Source organism: Polypterus senegalus, chromosome 5, assembly GCF_016835505.1.
Source record: "Polypterus senegalus isolate Bchr_013 chromosome 5, ASM1683550v1, whole genome shotgun sequence".
NCBI lineage: Eukaryota > Metazoa > Chordata > Cladistia > Polypteriformes > Polypteridae > Polypterus > Polypterus senegalus.
In genome coordinates, this window is record NC_053158.1 from 88109372 (window position 1) to 88133507 (window position 24136).

Here is a 24136-nt window from a genome sequence, read left to right on the forward strand (position 1 = left end):
TTGCTTTTCTCTGTGTCTCTCCCTCTCTCTGACATTCTCTGCTCCTGATGGAGGGGGTTTGAGCAGAGGGGCTTTTTGCACAGAGGCTGTTTGACTAGAGGATCTGGATGCTCCTCTAAAAAATGCTGAAAGACTACCTTCACATTGCACCCACTTTATTGCGGTGCTTCGCATACTTAAAAGCCCAACAGCAGTACAGTCTGGAACGGATTAATTGTATTTGCATGCAATCCTATGGGGAAAATTACTTACTACCCGAGGTTCCACTGTATCAAGGTTTTCATGTGAAAGTGAGACAATACTGGAATTTTATAAAATAATATATGATGTTTAATATTTTAAACTGAATCAAAACACAATGAGGAAGGATTTTTTTAGTGTACATAGAAAAATTAATTCAGTCATCGATAACTTATTTCAGGCATAAATAAATTGCCTTTCTGAATTAACTCTTAGAGAACTGTGCCCTTGACTTAGTAAGATTTTGTATCATAAAGATCTTCAAATATTAGATACCCTGGAAAACCAACTCGAAAGGAAATCCATCACCTGAAATCCACAATGGTTCAACCAAAGACTACTTGCCTGGAACATTGTTACCAGGACCTACAGTAGGGGTGTTGTTTGGCAATAAATAACCGCTAGTTTGGTTGTCCCTGGAGCAAAGCCAGGCTTGACTGTAGAAAGTTCCCGTGAAGCCAGCACGTGACAACAAATGATAACACTAATCTCATTTAATTAGCTGTTTTTTTCTTTTCTTATTCTACATTCAGAAAAGCACCACATGATTTTTACTTTTATAAGACATTCAGAAATATTTCTATTTTTGCTATGGATTTAAATGTTTAACTCTTTTTTGTTTATTTCATTATATTTTGCCCTTTCTCTGTGCAGTTTGCTCCCTTCATTGTGTCTTAATAATGACAATTAGTAAATAATGGATTCATTTAACAATTAGAACTTCTGGAAAATTAGAATGAAAACCAAGATGAAATTACTGTTAAAAAGAAAGAAAAGAACATTTTTCCCATATAACTGCTTAGTACATTTTAACATTTTTTTTTAATCAAAAGTAGTTTTCTAATTTCTACATTATTCCCAAAACACAGAATCTGGGAAATAACAGTTCACTTAATTAGCCCAGGAGTCTAATTAAAAACAGAAGCTGGTTGGAACAAACACCTGCAGCCACAGTGGGTCCCCAGGACCGAGTTTGAGAATCTTTAGAGTAGACAATTCCCTCAATGGTAAGGAACCAGTGATTGTGTGTGAATTTTAAAAAGTATTGTTTAGATATTATTCAACTGACCTGTATGCACAACAATGGCTCTGGAGCCATCTTTGGGCTGATCTGCATGCAAAAACAATGCTTCTAGAGCCAGATTTTGATTTAGCATAGGTTAATAAAAATGGAAAAAACAAAACATCTCAGAATGTACCAGATCTTAGAATACTCTATTCTCTTATCATGTTGCTTGACTTTTTATATTAATGGATATACATCTTTTACATAGTATGCATGGTCCCCATATGGGCTTGTCGAGTGCAGAACCAGGGACTCAAAGGTTAGTGGGGCCCTCATGATAAAGAGCTGACTGTTGATTCTTCGCTTAGTCTAGGAGACTACAATGCACATTTCAGAAAATGATGGAGACACCTGGAGTGCTAAGATTGCAAGAAAAATTGTGCCTAATTTAAATTTGTTATTTCAGTTCTTTTTTTTTATGGATTACTTAGAACAGTTCAAGAAGTTGCTATAAGGTTTGTCTGCTACCAGACCACTTAAGGAGGTAGGACATTGTCACCATTTTAGTCATGTATTCTGATCTGAGTAAGTACATAATGAATACACTGGTAAATAGTGGTGTGGCTGCGCTTGTCCAAAAATATCTGAGTTGTGCAGCTTTTAGTTTCCTTTATAGAACAGTTCAGGCAATAGTGTGATATGTTTTCAAATCATTACACAATCCAAATATGTTTATTTTAAGGGTTTAAGTACAATTCAAGGCAAAACAGTTCACACAAAAATAGAGAAAAAACAGATATTACAAAGAAAAGATCTTGTTTGAAGAAAATCCTTTTTAAGGCATACTTAACTTGTTTCTTTTCTCTCTATATTTTGTCATACAGTCATAGCTTCAAATGTTTATATCAAAAAATCAAGAAACAGTCAGCATGGGCAGAAAATTGTATGCCAATGTTCTATTTATAAACTAAACTAACAGTCCATGCTTATAGAAGTGAGACTATTTCAAAACTAGTTTAATTAACACTTTCTTTTTACAGGTATAATTAAGAAAGTTCTATTTTGTGTTAACTTAAAGGGGGGAAAAGATTATTCCATAATCTAAGTAACTATGAGAAACCGATATTCAATTGAAATTAAGCAGACACCTATGTGAAATTTAACATTAACTTTCTAAGATTGGCTCTTACAAGTGTTTATGACGTATTTAGAGAACAGTAAGCTATTTAGACAGCTAAAGCATTGTTTAGATAGGTCTACCAGAGTAAATGAAGTGAGATTTAAGTATTGTGTGGTTTTAATTATAATTATAATTATTTAATTGTAGTTCAACTTTAAGTCACCTTTAAGTCCCCACAAACATTTCTGTATTTATAAACTTCCTACACACACAAACTTCTAGTTAAAATGTCTGATGCTTTCTTTTTATTCTTCGGTTCTTAAAAGATGTTCTATTCTCTTTGCTGCGTTAAAAATTTCATTTTGTTGTCTATTAACATGGCCAGAGACATACAATAACTGTCTACATTAGATGCTGGAGTAGTCTGTGTGCCTTTTATCACTCTTTGAATTGACTAGGGCAAATCATTTCTTTATTAGTGATCCTGTGTGACAATACTTTACTTCACTTTACTTTACAATACAATACTTTACAATACTTTCAGAATGCTGCATGTGGAGTGGAGTCTAAGCATCCTGACCACATTACCCTGCAGCAGACTCAGCTATACTGGTTAGTGGTTAGATATGAAATAATTTTTAAAGCTCTAATGTGCTGACCTATGCACCTGTTTTCCCGAATGTTCAAGTCTAATTGTCTGTGCTACTTAAACTGTACAAAATCTGTTAAAAAATCAAGATTTTTTAGTTGGCAATTTTCGTACTTTTACAAAAAAACATTTCACAGCTTTCTGTAAAGTTTCAACAAAAAGTTGTGGTAATGACAACCACAATGTATAATGCATAAAATTATTCTGAATTGGATTAAGAAAATTGGAGTTATTTTATGCTACATTTGAAACCTCTACTCATAATTTTTTCTCATTGAATAACTTTGTAACCTTTTTATGTATATTAGGTGTGTTTAATAGTTACAGCTACTGTATTTTGTAGCATGCTGATATTTTGTCTATTAGATTGCGGTGTACCATGATTTGTACATTTATAATGTAGCTCTAATTTATTTTTATAGCTCCTTTGACTCTTGAAGCTTAACAACTGCCAGGTAAGTTTTTAGTATCTGTCTGTATGCTTTTCTTCTGATTCTCTAGTTTTTAGGACTGTCGCTTGTTTTAAGGATAAAGATCTGGAATTGTGGACTAATTTTGCTCCCTTTGGTTTGCTTTTTGAAGACATAACTTTTTGAAGTAAGTTTCACATTTGTTATTGTTTTGCCTTTTTTTGATTTTATTTTGAAATTAATATTTTTCAGTATAAAACGGCATAGTTTTGTTATTGTGGGCTGGAGTTTTTTTTGAAGGTCCTTGAGTTTGTGGGGCTCAAGAGATCATAACAAGAGACAATAAACCAGAATACAAATATAAAATATACAAAATATTACAAAAAATCTCAGAACAAATAACATAATTTGTGATACAAATGCAAATCATCTTTAGCATATGGATGGAGAAGATAAACTTTATATGACAGGAACATAATAATGGAAGAGGTTATGATGCAGGCGGAGAAGGATGGCAGTCATGTACTTGCTGTTGCGGGGCTGTGTAAGAAAGACAGACAGATCGAACTTTATTTTCAGCAGAGTTTTGAACCAAGCGGAGCTGTTATAAAAAGATCCAAAGAGGCAATGGCTAATAGGGATTATAGTAGTCGATGCAGGATGGACAAGTTTCTCAGCAATCAGAAAAGGAGAGGAATGAGTGAACATGGGATATCTTATGGAGGTTGAAGTAAGAAAGTTTCTTAATGTGATTTATGTGTGTAAGAAAGGGAGGAATCAAAAATAACATCCAGATTCCTGGCAGAAGAAGACGTTTTGATGATATCATCGCTAATGTAATTGAAAACAGGCTCATTTTCTTAAGCGGAGCTTAAGTTCCAATTAGTTTTGCTTCAGTTGAAAGAGTTATGTTCCATCCAGGTTTTTTTTTTAATTTAATTAAGGCAAGTTGTGAGCTGAGAAACTGAGGAACTTTCACTTTTAAAAATAAAATAGATCTGAGTATTCTCCACATAAAAATGATAACCTAATTGGAAGCTACAAAAAACATGGCCAAGGGGAAGTATGGAGATAAAGAACAGCAGGGGATTGACGACAGAGCCTTGAGAGACTCCTTGATGCCTTATTAAATACAAATAAATATTAGATTGTATTAATAATGGATATTAGTCAGAGTATAGGAAGGTTGTGGAGGACTTTTTTTTGTGGTGCAGGGACGGCACAACCTGTAACTCAACATTGGCAAGACAAAAGATCTGGTGGTGGGCTTCTGGTATACCTAGGAGCCTCTGGGACCATTCAGAGGGAGGATGTGGAAGTGGTGCAGAGCTACACGTACCTGGTGATTCACATGAACAATAAACTGGACTGGTCTGAAATCACTGTAGGCTGTACTTGCTAAGGAGACTCGGGTCATCTGATGTATGCAGCAAGCTGCTGGAAATGTTCTATCAGTCCCTAGTAGTCATTGTGGTGTTCTACGCTGCAGTCTCCTGGGAAAGCAACCTGAGCTCAAAAGATGCATGATGCTTGAACATACTTATCAGGAAAGCCTGCTCCATCACAGGGTGAAACATGGACACACTGGAAGCTATTGTGTAAAAGAAGATGATGGCATATTGGATGCCATCATGAAAAATCCCCCCCAAGAAGCATTCTCTTGGAGCACTTTTAGCCACAGGCTTATTCCAACATGGTGTGGTAAGAAGTGACCCCAGATTCTTTTCTGTCCACTGCTATCAGGCAATTCAATGCTTCCACTGGCTGTTAAGTGTATGTATGTATGTATTTGTTTACTTACTTACTTATTTATTTATCATTTGACTGATTGATAGGCTGTATGATCTGTCCTGTGAGTCTGTATCCTTGTTTATTGTGTTTCTGCTACTGTATGCATCTGAATTTCCCTAATCTAATCTAGACGAGTTATTGGCACACAATCGGAGATCTGGATTGTTAAAAAGCTGAATATTCAATTAATACATTAGATTTATATTACATTTTGGATGATTAAGGCTACAGTATTTTTGCTTTATTCTAACATTTTGTTAAAACCATGAACCATCATTATGATACAAAACTAAACACAGGCTATTATTATACATTTGTATAGATTTTTCTACCATTTATTCCTATATACATAGAAGATTTATCTAAATGCATTTGCCCTGCCTTTCACTCTAGTACATATCTGGTCCTGCACTTTCCATTCTACTTCAAAGACTATTTTGCCGATTAAAAAATGGTATGCAAGAATGTAGTCTAACAGGCTGTCGGCAGATGTGTTTGAAGACCAAAATACAAACAGGACAACAAAGGGACATTTAAATATAATAACAATAAAATTCAATTTTGTGATTTGTTTTAAACTTAGTTTTGTTAAACTTGACTTGCTTGTATGGAATATTATTTAATTTTAATAAAATCATCCATCCAGCCATTTACCAACCCGCTGAATCTGAACACAGGGTCACGGGGGTCTGCTGGAGCCAAACCCACCCAACACAGGTCACAAGGCAGGAACCAATCCCGGGCAGGGCGCCAACCCACTGCAGGAGACGCACACATATCCACACACCCAGCACACACTAGGGCCAATTTAGAATCGCCAATCCACTGTCAGGGATGCCAGGGGCAACGACCCGGCCGGGACGCCGTGAGGGACCGGAAGAGGGTCAAAGCCCACCTTGGATCACATGGGGGCCGCCTTCCTGGTGGCTCTGGGGGCCACGGGTACAGGGCATGGAAGCTCCACCCTGTAGGGGCCTGTGGTCACCGCCAGGAGGCGCCCCAATGCCTTGGGGACCTGTTACCCCAGCACTTCCGCCACACCAGGAAGTGCTGGGGGGAAGATTTAGGACGGCACCCAGAGAGCTGCTGGGAGGACAGCCGGCACTTCCGCCACGCTGGGGCGTGGCCAAGGGAGGAATGCCGGGAACACCTGAGGCTCATCCGGGGACTGTATAAAAGAGGCCGTCTCCATTCATTCAGGGCTGGAGTCGGGTGGAAGCAGGACGAGGCAAGAGAGGAGAGTGGAGGCGGCCCGAGAAGAAGGCATTGAGTGGCCAGGACTGTGTGTATTGGGGTTTGGTTGTGCACTTTTGGACTTTGATTTGTAAATATTGTAAATAAATACGTGTGGTGGTGATTCAACAACATGTCCGCCTGTCTGTGTCTGGGTCGTGTCCACACCACCTAACCTGCATGTCTTTGGAGTGTCAGAGGAAATCAGAGGAAACCCACGCAGACATGGAAACTCCATGCAGGGAGGACCTGAGGAGCGAACCCGGGTCTCCTTAGTGCGAGGCAGCAGCGCTACCCACTGCGCGACCGTGCTTCCCCTTAATAAAATCAATAAAATGTTAAAATAAATAAATATAATAACATTCATTTGTAGTATAACAGATTTACAGGTGTACTGGTAACCTTAAGATATGTGCTGCTTGTTTGAATCCTTAAGTGAGTAAGTTGTGCAGATGCATTCAGTGTGAAAGAGACAAAGTGCTAATGCATACAGCAGTCTGAAAATACATACTAAACAGGCCTTGATTGGAATTGCAGTGGGTTTCTAAACAGTTAGATGAACCAACCAATGGATGGATGCCTACAAGTGGCTACATTTTTGAACAATTGATCTCCTGATCTTAATAAGCAAGCAGTTTACAAAAAACAAAACAAAACCAAAAAAAAAATCAACTTCCAAATGAAGAGAGACCACTCTTGAATTGAATACAATGCTAATTTGTTAGTATATATTTAAAATTAGCTTTTATTATTAACAGTAAAATTGATTGTATTTTTATTTAGGTGCACAGTAACTAAGGTTAAGTGGTGTAATTATCGGTTATTATGAGCCAGTACAATGTCATTGAAATTCTACTGTGGCCTATTGCACATTATGTGAAACCATGCTTACATTAATTTGATTGTATTTTCTAAAGTACAGAGTATTTCTTTTAATTTTAATATAATTATTAATGGTCAGAAAGTGCATAGTCATAGTGAAATTATTCTCTGGAATGATACAGGGCAGGAATATACTACCCTCACAAAGAATTCACTGCTGTGGCAACACCAGTTTTACTGCCAATGCAATAGCGGCAGCGCTACTAGGATATACAGTAGTAAAAATTATGTATGTACATGGCCCCCCAAAAGTGAGGGATGTCAGCTCCTAAAAGGAGATTCTGAACAACTACTCTAAAGTAGGGGGACATGTCAGGTCAGTAGGTGGTGATACCAAGTAACTGGTATGACTAGATGGCCACTAGAAGAGAATAATGCCCTTTGTATTACGTCAGTGCTCCACTGGTGCTAACCTGGGGTTCAATGTGATGGTAGATAATTTGTAAGCCTTATTTTGAAGTCAACATGTGTGGAAGCTACCAACAGTAAGAATGGATTACTTGATCCTAATCAGTCTGGCTTCAAAAGGAACCACTCTACTAAGACAGCTCTACTGACTGTAGTGACCAGCTACGCTTAGGTTGAGCTAGCAGCATATCATCAGTCTTGATCCTTATGGATCTCATCTCTGTCTTATCCTCAGGCAACCATAAGATCCTTCTTCCCAACTTCTATGAACTTGGCATCACTGGTACCACTTTCAGATGGTCCGAGTCCTATATCTTGACTAGATCCTATTGTATGTCCTGATGAGGAGAGATGTCAAGGTACATCAGACATGCATGGGGTGGACAAAGGATCAGTACTGGGTCTTCTATTCTTCTCCCTATACACCACCTCACTGGGACCCATCATCCAATCCCATGGGTCCTCTCTCCCACTCAGGACTGCCAGTGAACAGCATTTGGCGATGTCACCTGTATGTGGTATCAAATCTCAATCCAGCCTCTTTTTACATGTAGCTAGTTGGTGGAACGAGCTGCCCACGTCCATCCGAACCTGCTGACTCCCTCAATGTGTTTGAGAAGAGACTGAAAACCTTACTGTTCTTTGAATTGCTGTCAAAGTGTCAATTGAGAATGTTTTTGTTATGCCAGTTGTACAGCTTTTCACTTGTGATGATCAACATTTGCAACCTGTCCCATTACACTTTTTTCAAAACAGTCCCTAGACTGATGTCACTCGATTATGTTTACCTCCCTTGTAAGTCGCTTCAGGCAAAAGCAGCTGCTAAGCAAATACATGTATGTGTAATGTAAGCACAGAGGCTAAAGGCCTCTTATTTTACATGGAGAAGTTGTTTAAGCCTGTAAAAAAGGCAAAATTTGCAATGCTATAAAACACAGTGGCCTGCTGGCCTCCTAAATAGGACAGCAACAGACTATTTCTTTCAGGAGCCATTGTATTTATAGCAAGAAGCAGAGTAAAGGAGTTTCTAGAAAAGCTGGAGATCAGGAAAATAGAGAGACTAAACATAAATGAAAGAATATATGTGAGATGGAGTGATAATGGATGTACGAAAAGCAGGCAGGCACTTCTCACTATTACAGAATGCACATTGTACCTCCTTAGGCTAAGTGGATTGGACTAATAGATTAAATAGACATTTCTCGCTTTGTGTTATTCTTTAATCTGTTACATCATATAATTCCTTTGGGATGGGTTCTGGAGAGTGCCCTCTGGGATGAGTTACAATATACTGTACTGTACACATAGCCTCACTTTATATACTAGAAAAGCCATATATGAAGCATTAAATGTATTCATTTCTCCAGTGTTGAAAATTCTTCTTTCATATATAGGTAATGAATCCATTATGTTTCTCCCTGAAGAAATTAAGTATTTATTTTCATATTGAACACATTTGCATCTGATTTATTTCCTTGGGTAGTCTTTCAATATTATTATTAAGCATCATTTCTTGTTTTTTAAGATGCATTTCCAAATTAGCAACAAATTATTCTTTTCCTTGTTAGCCAAAGGGCATGGTTCACTTTATTGATTTTAAATTCAATGCCAGCTGGAAGGTACAGCTGCAGTTTAGAAAGCAATCTATATTGTGCTCCAGGGAGCAAACAGATGCAGTCAGCTAACACTACTGATATCAATGCCTGACCTTGATGAAACTTACAATCTACTCTCAATAGTAAATCAAAAGTTATGACATCTTAAGCATCAACTGATGTTCTGGTGTCAAAATAAGAAATAACAGGGCTTTGCATTACTTACTAATGTATAGGGATAGGAAATATGCGACAAATATCATAGATAGTAGATAAAACAATGTGTTTTTAATAGAAAAATGCAGAAAATAGGAAAATAATATAAAATACTATAATTATACTTAACCATCTGGAGGTATATAAATTATAACAAGCATATAAACTTCTATGAATATTGAGAGACACAAATAAAGTATAACTCAAGTACAAAGAGACATTCAGAAAGTTATTTAGTCATAATTCCCAACTAAAATCAGGTTTTATTTGCTACAAGGGCAATAGTCATAATACTACTGATAATTCTAAATATACCTAATAAAAAGCTTCATGTGAACAATATTAATGGACTACAGGGAAAACATGTTGAGATAAGATTAACTGTTTTAATAGAAAAATAATCATTAAAACTATTAAAATATATATGATTATGCACATAGTGTTGCTTGAAGAGAAATATAAAAGATAAGACGAAGTACAAGGAAGACCATGAATACAGTATGTGGTGAACTTTGAGGAACAGATTAGTATTAACAAATATGAAGCATTCATGATAAAAAGTCAGCAATGGACAATCTTAGCAGCCAACCGTATGGCAAGACAAATGAACATTTAGAGATATCTCAAACTAAATTACAAATATCTGAAAATGCACCTATTTTTAGATATCTGAAATGCATTTTATGAAATCTCAAATAGATTTCAAGATATTTTGAAATGATTTGCTGATACATTTTGAGTTTTCTGAAATGCATTTCAAGATATCTCAAGTGCAATTTGAGATATCGTGAAATAAGTTCCTGTGCATTTTCAGATATCTCAAATACATTTCGAGATATCTTAAAATACATTGTGGAGGACTGCCGGCTTCGTGCTCCGGCCCTCACCCACAGGCCGCCAGGAGGAGCTCTCCCAACAGCAGGATCGTGCCCCGAGTTCCAGCAGGGCCTTATGGACTATGTAGTGTTTTTACACAGCCCTGCTGGATACCTTGGGGACCACCGGGAATCGCTGTAGGGGGGCTCATGGGCTCTTGTGTGCCCTATAACCCGGGAGTACATCACGGTCATGTGACAGGAAGGAACGACGTGCTCCCGGGTTGAAGAAAAGGACTGTTTACCCTGACCCGGAAGTCAGGGTAAAAGAACTATGGACTTAATCGGACAGGAACTCCTCCGGGTTAGGGGCTATAAAGGGACGATGCCTCAGTCCAGACGCTGAGTTGTGCTGGGTGGGAGAGGAGCAAAGTGTCTGGGCGAGGAGAAGGAGTGGTTAGTGTTTGTTATTGGTTTAATATTTATGAGTAGTGTGGAAGGTGCTTGGTGCACTGTGAACCATAATAAAAAGTCTTGGACTTTTACCTGGTGCCTGGAGTTGTACCTGAGGGTTCAAGGGAGCACTAGTGCCCCCTACTGCCACAACATACACAAGCATTTTACGTTATCTGAAATACATTTTTAGATATCTTAAAATAAATTCCTGTGCATTTCAAGATAACTCAAATACATTTTCATATATCTCAAAATAACTTTATGTAATTTTCAAGATATCTCAAAAGCACTTCCTGTAAAACTGCTTATTCTTTCCATGGGACTTCCTGTCTATTTTAAGATATCTCAGAATGTATTTGAGATACCTTGAAATGCACAGGAAGTTATTTTGCTCTGCCAAACAGTACAAATCCATTAGCACTCACTCTGTAGGCCTTAAAGCTATTCAGCAGCCACTCTGCACGAATGCTTTTGTAGATATTGTCTAATGTTGCACTTCATGTATGATGCTTCATTCACTTACAGTGTTGTTTTCATTTCCTGCTGTTGGTCTTGTACGACTGTCACTAGTCTGTGGCAGACAAGTAGGATTTCATTGTACTGTGTACATGACAAATAATTTGAACATAAACATAATATATAACTTTATCTGTCTTACTAAATTATACAACATGTGTACTCATTTACCCCAAAAAAACAATAAAAAAAGATTATACCTTATGAAGCAGAGTAAAAAATATTTAAGGTTTTACATACACCCATGCGACCTGAGATTTGATTTGATCTTTGCTTGTCATAAACTTGACCAAATGGCTTTTAGACTGGTAGAAAGAGAAATAGAATGGTTTAAATAGTGTCAATCCAGAAACTGAAAATATCAGCAATGTTTAATTTAAGGAAAACTAGTGATTAAGTGAGCAATCATAGTTTTCTTTTTATTTTTTTAAGAAATACCTTTAAGGATTAATTTGTATTTTAAGTGTAAACATGATTCATACATTCAATATTCACAATAGTGAATAATATTAAGTGAAGGGGTGCAAAAATCTGTCCTGGCAGAGTAGGCAGGCACTCACCCTGCTTTGGAAGAGGCAACAGTTGATTGAAGTCATGTATATTACATTACTTGTAAAAAATATATAATAACAATAATAATAATAATAATAATAATAATAATAATAATAATAATAATAATAATAATATATTAACCTGTTTAGAAAAGTGTTTTTTTTTCATACATAGTGAGCAATTTTCAAGTACTGTAGCTTACCACTCTGCTACATATTTCTACAAAGAAGGACTGTAACCCAGCTGGAAGCCTATGCAGACAAAGTATAAAAATGTGAAAACTGTCCACTGGAAGGAAAAAAATGAAGCAAAAGCATCTTGCATGCCTCTTGAACAGCAGCATGTGGTCATGTAGCTCAGACATTAATTAGTGTGGAAAGTAGGGTTATACTACAATAAGAATAAGTTATACTCTTAGTGGTCTAATTAGAAGAAGTTTCAGAAAAATGAGGAGAATACAGTAATCATTATTAGATTGTCTGCCCCATTTTGCTTTTTTAAAAAATTTGTGTGCAAGAAATACTGTGAAGTAGAGGCCATTACAATTGGTAGCACTAAACAGTTACAAGGTTTTTTTTTTGTTATTATTACTGTGGTAACCAACACAGTTTGGTGTATTTCCATCAGTAAGAGTATATTTATGGAGCAATATGCAGCACAACTCATTTGAGGACACTACATATTTTATATGTAATTAAAAAATTAAATTGATAAATATTGAAAATTAATTGAGATGTTTACAATATGAATACTTAGAGCATGATGTATTTTTAAACCATGATAGTACATGTTAGTTAACAATACAAATTATTGAGGGTTTGCTGTACAAACAAGTGAACATTGTCACCAATATCACCAACTAATTGACTGTGCCAAGTCTGTATAATATTGTATGAGTTTGATTTTAATTTTATTTTACATTAGCCATGCAAAAAGACAATTTCCCCTCACTCAGGGATTAATAAAGTATATCACATCATTCTGTATGGTAAAATGATTTAACCTGTGGTTATTTTGTCAGGTGTTGACAAACAATAATAAATGTCAAAGTTGTCTAAGAAAAGGGGTGGGCCTCATACTTTGTCACATGTGCAGTGTCCTTTTACCTACGATGCCTTAAAATTTGCGAAACCTGTCTTCATGGCCTCCTTTCAAAACATTTGCTTTTTCATTTTATCTTTATATTGGGCAATGAAATGATGTTTCCTTTATTTTACAGATGACATAATTGTTAGAGTTTGAGTAATTTTAATATATATATATATATATATATATATATATATATATATATATATATATATATACACTATATATATATACTATATATATATATATATATATATGTGTGTCTTATAATATATACAATTTCTTACCAGTATGTGTAGAATGTCTTGAATAAATATTATTTTTTCTTTCTAGATGGCTGAGATTATTTTCCTTTGTTACGTAAGTTAGAATTAGATTAATAGAAGTGTTCATTGTCAATCAACTCTTAAACTATATTTTAGTTGTTTTTATGCTGTGGTAAATTAAAAGGCTACCATTACATAAAACATTCTTGTCTAATGCTTACCCGAACAGCCAGTTCCTGTGTAAAGCTTCCTAAACTGATCATATTAGCACCTGCTGTCCCTATTTCTATTACAATGATAAATGATAATAATATGTCATTAATTAAAAAAACAAAATGATCATCTGATCTGAAAAAATATGTTAGACAATACCATGCATATAAAGTAAAACTCTTCATATATTGATATAAAAACTATATCTTAAGTATTGTTCCTTGTTATACTTACTAACTTTAGTTGCAACAACAGAAATATTGTGCTGTGCAATGTTCTCTCGGTCCAGGGGTTCATTTGTAGAAATGGTTCCTTCTACAGGATCAATGCTGAAACAGCTGTCTAAATCACTCTTCCAGTCGATAGAATACCTAAATCAAATGTGACACATTTTTAAGATTTTTGAGCATATTAGCAGAATATTACCAAATAAAATAGCCAGAATCACAGAATCTTAAGTTTAGAAATGTCAAGGTAAATATTTTGAATACTTAGTACACAGTATGATGTTTATGCATAACCTTCAAATCTAAGTAGTAGTAATAAAATCAAAATAATTACTTTCCAGAATATCAGCTAAATCTGTGAATAATTCATATAACAACTTGGTACTACCACCTAAAAATGTTGACCACCTTGAAAATTGATTTTCTGACTGTTATCTTAGAAAATGCCACACAAAATGCAAAAAAAAACCAAAACAAACAAACCACCATCCTCAGGAATTATTACTATATGTAAATATATTATATGAGGGAATTTCAAAATGTTTCTGCACTTTCATATTTTTGTTCAAGGTGGGAGGAGTAGTAATTGGCCATGTCAGAGAGTGTCATGTAACTGGGAAAATTGCATCGCAAAGGAAGGTGACTATGTAGAAAAGTGAAATTTGTTTTTGAAACTCTTAATAAATAAGAGTTAAAGAAAAACTGCTGAAACTTTCTGAACGTTCCTTGTATGCATATGAATTTATATATTATATATAATTATAACATAATTAATAACATAATAATAATTAATAACATAATAATTATATATATAATTATATATATTAATTTTTATACATATGTTCCTAAAGTGGAAGGAGCAATTGAATATATATATATATATATATACATATATATATACAGTGGTGTGAAAAACTGTTTGCCCCCTTCCTGATTTCTTATTCTTTTGCATGTTTGTCACACAAAATGTTTCTGATCATCAAACACATTTAACCATTAGTCAAATATAACACAAGTAAACACAAAATGCAGTTTTTAAATGATGGTTTTTATTATTTAGGGAGAACAAAAATCCAAACATACATGGCCCTGTGTGAAAAAGTAATTGCCCCCATGAACCTTATAACTGGTTGGGCCACCCTTAGCAGCAATAACTGCAATCAAGCGTTTGCAATAACTTGCAATGAGTCTTTTACAGCGCTCTGGAGGAATTTTGGCCCACTCATCTTCACAGAATTGTTGTAATTCAGCTTTATTTGAGGGTTTTCTAGCATGAACCGCCTTTTTAAGGTTATGCCATAGCATCTCAATTGGATTCAGGTCAGGACTTTGACTAGGCCACTCCAAAGTCTTCACTTTGTTTTTCTACAGCCACTCAGAGGTGGATTTGCTGGTGTGTTTTTTGTGTGGTGTGTCATTGTCCTGTTGCAGCACCCAAAATCGCTTCAGGTTTAGTTGACGAACAGATGGCCGGACATTCTCCTTCAGGATTTTTTGGTAGACAGTAGAATTCATGGTTTCATCTATCACAGCAAGCCTTCCAGGTCCTGAAGCAGCAAAACAACCCCAGACCATCACACTACCACCACCATATTTTACTGTTGGTATGATGTTCTTTTTCTGAAATGCTGTGTTTGTTTTACGCCAGATGTAACATTTGCCTTCCAAAAAGTTCAACTTTTGTCTCATCAGTCCACAAGGTATTTTCCCAAAAGTCTTGGCAATCATTGAGATGTTTCTTAGCAAAATTGAGATGAGCCCTAATGTTCTTTTTGCTTAACAGTGGTTTGCGTCTTGGATATCTGCCATGCAGGCCGTTTTTGCCCAGTCTCTTTCTTATGGTGGAGTCGTGAACACTGACCTTAATTGAGGCAAGTGAGGCCTGCGCTCTTGGGGTAATTTTGGTCGGCCGGCCACTCCTGGGAAGGTTCACCACTGTTCCATGTTCATTGTGGTTCGCTGGAGTCCCAAAGCTTTAGAAATGGCTTTATAACCTTTACCAGACTGATAGATCTCAATTACTTCTGTTCTCATTTGTTCCTGAATTTCTTTGGATCTTGGCATGATGTCTAGCTTTTGAGGTGCTTTTGGTCTATTTCTCTGTGTCAGGCAGCTCCTATTTAAGTGATTTCTTGATTGAAACAGGTGTGGCTGTATTCAGGCCTGGGGGTGGCTACGAAAATTGAACTCAGGTGTGATACACCACAGTTAGGTTATTTTTTAACAAGGGGGCAATTACTTTTCACACAGGGCCATGTAGGTTTGGATTTTTCTCCTAAATAATAAAACCATCATTTAAAAACTGCATTTTGTGTTTACTTGTGTTATATTTGACTAATGGTTAAATGTGTTTGATGATCAGAAACATTTTGTGTGACAAACATGCAAAAGAATAAGAAATCAGGAAGGGGCAAATAGTTTTTCACACCACTATATATATATCCATCCATTATCCAACCCTCTATCCAATCCGCTATACACAGGTGTATATATATATATATATATATATATATATATATATATATATATATATATATATATATATATATATATATATATATATATATATATATATCTATACTAATAAAAGGCAAAGCCCTCACTCACTCACTCACTCACTCACTCACTGACTCACTCACTCACTCACTCACTCACTGACTCATCACTAATTCTCCAACTTCCCGTGTGGGTGGAAGGCTGAAATTTGGCAGGTTGATTCCTTACAGCTTCCTTACAAAAGTTGGACAGGTTTTATATCGAAATTCTACGCGTAATGGTCATAACTGGAAGCAGTTTTCTCCATTTACTGTAATGGAGATGAGCTTCAACGCGTGGGGCGGAGTTTCGTGTGACATCATCACGCCTCCCACGTAATCACGCAGTACATAGAAAACCAGGAAGACCTCAAAAAAGCGCTCAAGAAAACATGCATTATATAATTGAGAAGGCAGCGAAACAATAAGAAGCGAGTTCTGCTACTTCGGAAACAAAGCACTATGTAAACCTACACTTTAAATTAAGTTCATAGACAAACTGCTGCTGGCGTTTGTAATTTAGTGCCTGCCCATATAAGGCCATCCGTCAGCGGCAATCCAATAGCAAACTGCCACGGGTAAATATTCACGGGTGAAGGACTGTGCTTATGGAGAGGAAGATGAGATGGTCAGGGTGGTGTTTGACACAAACTCAGCGAAACTGCCAGAGAAAGTTTTAAGTGCCAGGACTAAGGTAACATTAAATAAAGCTATGGACATAGCACGAGATGGCACCAGCACAGCTGGGAACCTTCGATGCAAGTACACCGAGTGGCTCACGTGAACTGACGCAGTGCACAGATAAAAAGCAACAGTTCCAAAGAGCTGAACAAAACCGAATTACACAATTGAAAAGGCAGCAAAAAATATGAAGCGTCTGATAAGCATATTCATAAATGCAGCTACTGTGGAAACAAAGCACACGGTGGAAAAAGTGAATGTCCCGCTAAAGGAAGACAGCGTAAAAAAAAAAAAAAAACCCGTGCATGCAGTTTGTCACATCACAGATAAAAAGGAAGACGAGCTGTTTATTGATGCAGTAAGGAACTAATCGATGAATGAAACCTCTTATCTTTACAACGATTGACAAACACGGAATCTAACTTGAACACATCGTACAAATACGAGCCTGATTGAAAGAAATAATGATAATCAAATCCTTGATGACAGCAACATTCAATAACACTCACAAAACAATTACTGTATATTGACAGTCATGTTACGTTATTTTTAAAATGTTCCCTTTTCTTTTTCATAACTTCTACTTCTCCACTGCGATACACGGGTATATATTTATAAATGTATATCTATAGCCCGATCTACAATACATACTTTAGCATAGACAAGCGGTGGCGCAATTGTAGAGTCTTCGCCTCTAACGCCGACATTCGAGGTTCGATTCCCGAGAGGGGATGTACTGACTATGTACGCGCGCTACCCGATTCATTTTACCTTCCCATCTCCTTGGTTTGGGACGTATGAAAAAATATTAGGTTAACGCAGAATCATGTTACGTTATTTTTAAAATTTTCCCTTTCTTAGCACAAGCACAGTTGAGAAGCTTCGATGCATGTACTCCATACGCGTTAAAAATAACGCATTTAATCACACTTTCAATTCCAAGCAAACGGGAACTTTTGTCAATGCATGATTTCCTGGTACATCCATTACACTGATGCACACATCACAGCTACAAAAATGTTAGAGTCGGAATAAAGCGCGTTCCTACGACTGATCATTTCGACTACCCGAGAAGCCTTGATAAAAGCATGGTTTTGTGCACACTGAAAAGCAAGCAAAATTAGATGCATTACAGAAAGCGGACTTTGTGGCTCTTACTGGGGATCATTGGACTTCCGTGACCGTTAGTAATTCTAAATACATCTAATTACAAAATGTTCAATGATCACACTGTTTTAGCCTAATGTACAAAATAATTTTGGCTAATGTTACTCAGAGTTTAAAGAGTAAGCTGGTCAAATTACCTTTTATGTTTCTGACTTATTTTTTTAAGAAGAAAAACTGCACTTTATGGTGAAATTTTGGTTATTATTATTTAAAGACAATACTATTCTGAAAATGTACTTAAAGTACTTAAACTACCACTTTATTTTTAAGTCTGCCCAATTTTAACCAGGGATGATATTTTTGTTTCTGTTTTGAATTCAAATGCAGTTTAAAAGCTTTTTTTCAGAAATTAAAACAGCTTCAGTTTACAATATTCATGTCCATGTCTATTATTTGATTCTGTCGCCCACTAAAACCGTTTTAAATAAAAAAAAAACATTTGCGATTTGGGGCAAATTTACGTGTGCGATTACATACGATTAATCAAGATTAATTCTTACACAGCCTCTAATTAATTGGATTAATTTTTTAATCGAGTCCCACCCCTAATATATATATGTAGATATATATATGTAGATTTGTATATATATGTGTATATACAGTATATATGTAGATATGTATATGTTGTATATACAGTATGTATATATGTGTGTGTGTATATATACAGTATGTGTATATATATATATATGTATGTGTGTATATGTATATATATATATATATATATATATATATATATATATATATATATATATGCCAGCAACACTCATGACAATTACAAAACAATTACATTGTCAATCATGTTACGTTATTATTAAAATGTTTCCTTTTCTTTTTACTTCTCCGCTGCCAATCGCAGCTATTTTGCTATATATATATATATATATATATATATATATATATATATAAATAGATAGATATGACAACAACACTCATATCAATGACAAAACAATTACATTAACAATCATCTTACGTTATTTTTAAAATGTTTGCTTTTCTTTTTCATAACTTCTTTAACACACTACTTCTCCGCTGCGAAGCGCGGGTATTCTGCTAGTATATATATATATATTGTGGAGGACGGCCGGGGTTCATGCCCGGCCAGGATGCCCCTTCTGCTTATGTTCCGGGGAGCAGCCATTGACTCCTCAGTACCTCCCCCGTGACGCTTGGTGGCAGCCTTCCTGGTGGACGATGATGCCTCAGTTTCCTGCAAGGTTTCATGGGAGATGGAGTTCTTCACAACCCTGTGGGGACCTGGGATGGCCGCTAGGGGGCATGGCAGAGATTGCTGAGCCCAGCTGCTCTAATTATCAGCTCCACCCGGGAGTGCGATGGGGAACAGGTGAACAAACACCAGGAGCCCTTCCGGGAGGGACATAAAAGGAGCCAGCAACCACCACTCAGGGCCAGAATTGGGAGGAAAAGGATGAGGTTGCTTGAGAGGAGTGGTGGTGCCAGCGAAAGATTGTTGTGTTGACAGTAAGGTACTTTGGGACTGTGTTATACCTGTGGGGTTAATGGGGAAGACGTGCCCACAGGGGAAGAGTGTTTTGAGCTGTGCTTAAGTGCTTGGGACTGTGTTATGCCTGTGGAGTTCACGGGGAAGACGTGCCCCACAGGTGAAGAAAAAGTAAGATTTTTGTTCTATTTATACGTGCCTCAGTGTGAATCTGTGCCAGGTCGGATGCTTATATAGCACCTTATTCACGATATATATACCTTTGCTCACCAACTCTTCCCCCCCGACTGCGCTATGTGCTGTTGTGAAGAGGGGGGCTGAACGCACCCCAAGGAGACGCAGCTGCTCCTCCGAAACCCTTCTTCAATGATGATACAATGGGAAACAAATACAGTTTCTTTTTTACCTCCTCTTTGCTGCTGCCGTGCTGCATGATCTGCATTTCATACTGCGCTTCAAACGTTTAAAAACCTGTACAGCAGCTGTCCTTTTGTCTCACTGCATTGTCTCTCTTCTTCCCCAGACATCCTCAAACAGTATTTGATCTCTTTTCACTGTTACGTTATTTCACCATATAATATTTTCCGGGGGAGGCACGGTGGCGCAGTGGTAGCGCTGCTGCCTCGCAGTTAGGAGACCCAGGTCCTCCCTGCGTGGAGTTTGCATGTTCTCCCCATGTCTGCATGGGTTTCCTCTGGGTGCTCCGGTTTCCTCCCACAGTCCAAATACATGCAGGTTAGGTGGATTGGCGATTCTAAATTGTCCCTAGAGTGTGCTTGGTGTGTGGGTGTGGGTGTGTGTGTCCTGCGGTGGGTTGGCACCCTGCCCGGGATTGGTTCCTGCCTTGCGCTCTGTGTTGGCTGGGATTGGCTCCAGCAGACCCCCGTGACCCTGTGTTCGGATTCAACGGGTTGGAAAATGGATGGATGGATATTTTCCATTTGTTTGCACTAATGTGATCTTTACTATAATTATTTTGAGACTTTCAAATTTTCCTACTTCCATTATCTCTAACCTGCTCTGCATGTGTATCGCAACATTTTTTTAATTCTTTATGACATTCTACTTTGTCTTTTTCTGGCCCCGGGTGTGGTTAAATCTGTTGGCACAAAAAAAAATTTAACAGCTGAGAGCACATGAAGTGTGGCTGACAAAAGCATTCCAACAACTGAGAGGTTAGATGACCAAGGTCTTGTTTGAAAATGGTTGTAAGTAGGGCGTGATTTGCAAAAGTCACTGTCTCACGGGACTTGCTTCCAAAGGTTGTAAGTATGATGTGACTTGACCGTCTCGTGGGAGGTGAAAGTGTCTCTCTGTCTCTCTTCAAAAGATCACGTCTCATCCCAAGATTTTTTTTTATAATAGAGAGATATATATATTTCTCACAGAAAAGGTACTGTGCTCTTTTAACAAAGTGGCATTTCTTTCATGGAGTACACTATCCTGATCTTCTTCATGTGTACAAAACATACATATTTTATATGTACATATATTTTTTATGGTATAATTTTTCAGAACTTACTTTCCAGGTTTATGCATTAAATATGTCACTTTAAGAATTCCACTTAAACTCTTTAATTAATAGGACACACTACCACATTTATTTTTCACAAAAAGAAATGTGAATAAAAGAAGCTATGAAAGTTTCTTGGGTAAATGCATTAAATCTGTATATCTCCTGTTAATATATTATATCTCATTAATTCTGTATCTAATCCTGTTAAACTGAAAGCATCACTCTGCTTTATTTGAAATGGAAACTAAGGTTTATTATAATAAAAATCAATGTTAAATTAATATTATTGCATTAATAGAAGTATAAGAAAAAATAATAAACACTGTTGTGTACTTTTACTTCTCTTTATTTTGCTTTCTAACTACACTGTGTATATTGTTGGTAGTTAATAGATGTTACCACTAGATGGCACCAGATATCTACTTAAATAAGTTCTGAAATTCTGAAAACACCTGAAATTTCCTCTCAAATTATGAAGTGAAATACTCATTTAATTCAAAACATGAGGGTCCAGCTCCAAAACAAACAAACAAACAATAAAACAAAGGCATTCACAGAGGATTCCATATGTTTAAAGAAAATGCTGTCTTGAACTTGATCTGAAAAAGAAGCAGCTTTATTTCATATGACTGCTTGATTATTATGTTTCTTATTCTGTTATGGAGTAACAGCCTTACAAACCTAATTGTTGCCACTTTAACCTAACATGGTATTATTTTAACTATAACAAAGTTAATGAAGAGATGACAGAGATTAAGATTACCCTGTAAATCAAGATCTTAACTTGAAAATGTGATTCCTTCATTACTTTCACTAACAAACTAAGTAATCAGATCATGTTATAATCTCCTTTGTCTTCAATTAGGAACAAGACTCAGCTTTTTAAAGTTCCTCCTCCCATGAAAGTCTTTTTCCTATCACCTGCAATGAGAAAACCACTATTTGTCCTTGCTTGAATGTGCTGATTAACATTGTTAACATAATTCACATTTGTCTGAGAACTACTCCAGAACTCAACAGAAATCACTATAAGATGTACCCAAGATACTGGGCTCTGATATGAATGGAACAAAAAACACCCTAAAAGGATATAAGCAAAAATATGAAAAGTGGGCATGGAAACCCATATTCTGTCATGTATCCCCCAATATATAACTAGGTTTGTGGATATTAAGTGTTATCCAGGACTGTTAAACCTACATGACTCCTAGGAGGGTTAAGACAAAATCTGCTTACCTCTGACTAAAAGGCTTGACTATTAGACAAAGTCTTCTTTCTAGCACCATAGCATAGCCTTTCCTTGGGAAGATAATGACTGTAATCCTCAGGAACTCTCAAACACATTTTTTTAACTTAAGTCTTCCATTTTATCTATTAATCCAGAGGTAATGTCTCTGCATTCTATGCACCCAGACAACAATAAAGGTTTCAAGCAGGATTTCATTCACAATTTGTGGGGACCTAATAAAACGCCACTGCCATTTCATAGCAGAGCTTCTCACTTTTTTCCTCTGCTGAGAAGGTTTTCTCTACCAAGTCCACAATTTCTTCAAATGTATTCCTATTTAGTCACGGTTAATGCTTCTCTGCATTTTCTTAAAACAGTCTAGGCACCGCCCCATGTTCCCTTACAGAGTTATTAAACTGTTAGGACATCTTTGTGAATTCCTGAACATCATTCTCCAGTACATCATTAAACACACCTGGGCCTTTACTTCACTCACAGTTAGACTTGCTGTTTTTTTGACACACCAGTGTTTCTCAGTCAGTTCCAGAGACTTCTGCTAATGGGTCATAGGAAGGCTACTGCTCATTGTTTTGCTTAGTACTGTTGTCCAAAATTTGGACTTAGGTTTGCCACTGTGAGAAACTCCAAACAACTTTTTTGTCTGCAGTGCTTTAGAGCCAAATACACAAATAATATTGTCGACAGTGGTCAAAGGGACTGGCTTACTTGGCACTCCCAGATTACCATCATTATCTTTTTGGGTCCCTCAGACCTTTCTTACCTTTGATCATCTAAGTGAACTTGCCGCCCCTCAGAAATTAGTTTACACCTCTAAACCTTTCTTTTCCTGTCTGTCAGGAATATTTGGCCTTAGTTATAATTATATTACTTATAGTTAATCGATACCCTCAGATCCAAAGTGCTCAGGTAACATATACACCTTTGAGCCACTCTGTTTTTAAACATGGTGGTTGTCATGACTGTCACAGAAGTCTAAAATAGATTTATTACTCAGAACAGATCAGTAAATCAATTGTTCCAGATCATGACTGTCCTATATCTTCCGGAGTATAGAAGTCCACCACTACCTACTGAGCATCACACCCATGATCTCTAAAAAGACTAAATGCATTTTTCTGAATTGCTCTTAGTCACGTACTGTGTCACAATGGGATTATTTTAGTTAATTTAATAAGTGCTTTTAGGGTTTTAATTACCCTGCTGGTTAGGGTTAGGGGTAGGGTTAGGCTGATGCCATCATGCCCTCACCTATTGCCTTTTAATGGTATGGTGAATGCATGGTGTCAGCTGGTTCCTGTAAAAAGGGAAAGGGGCAAGTAAGAAAAGAGAAGAGAAATAAAACTGAATCAAGAAAGAACCAATTGCAAGCTTGAGAAAGGTGATTTAAAAGAGTTCTATGTGGGATTTTGATACAGGCAAAAAAATGGAATGCAAACTAGCTGAAAGGAGATGTCCGGATCGGCTGATCAATTACTAAATAGTAGTGAAGGGAAAATGTGGCTGTTGGGATTAAAGGAACAGCCCAGAGGGACGCATTTAAGGGTTTAGCTGTGTGTGAAACTGAGAGAAGTTGCTGCTGTCTGCAGGACATGGAGCAACTGTGACTTTGTGCAAGTTGTTGGGTTCTGACTATCACAACACACCTGCTGAAGTTGTGTTAGTGCTAGTAGTTCTGGACCAACTGGGACCAATGGTGACCACAAAAAGACAGCGCATTCAATAAACAAACATAATGCTCCTCTGAAAAAGAAAATAAAAAGCAGGCACCAAATGCTGGCTAATAGGTGTCTTACAATGCTCCAACTGGTACTGTGCCAAAAAGCCTCTCCCCAAACAGTGCACTCAGCCT

The 24136-nt window shown here is 36.8% G+C and overlaps 1 protein-coding gene across 6 annotated transcripts in view; it reads right to left on the reverse strand.

The window, feature by feature from the left end:
- Positions 1 to 24136, reverse strand: part of LOC120530413 (cadherin-12-like) — an 802688-nt gene that overhangs the window by 36446 nt on the left and 742106 nt on the right. For all 6 annotated transcript variants that reach the window (XM_039754905.1, XM_039754904.1, XM_039754907.1 and 3 more), the window contains one exon: positions 13689 to 13825. In XM_039754905.1, coding sequence (XP_039610839.1) covers positions 13689 to 13825 — 137 coding nt within the window. The remainder of the gene's footprint in view (positions 1 to 13688; positions 13826 to 24136) is intronic.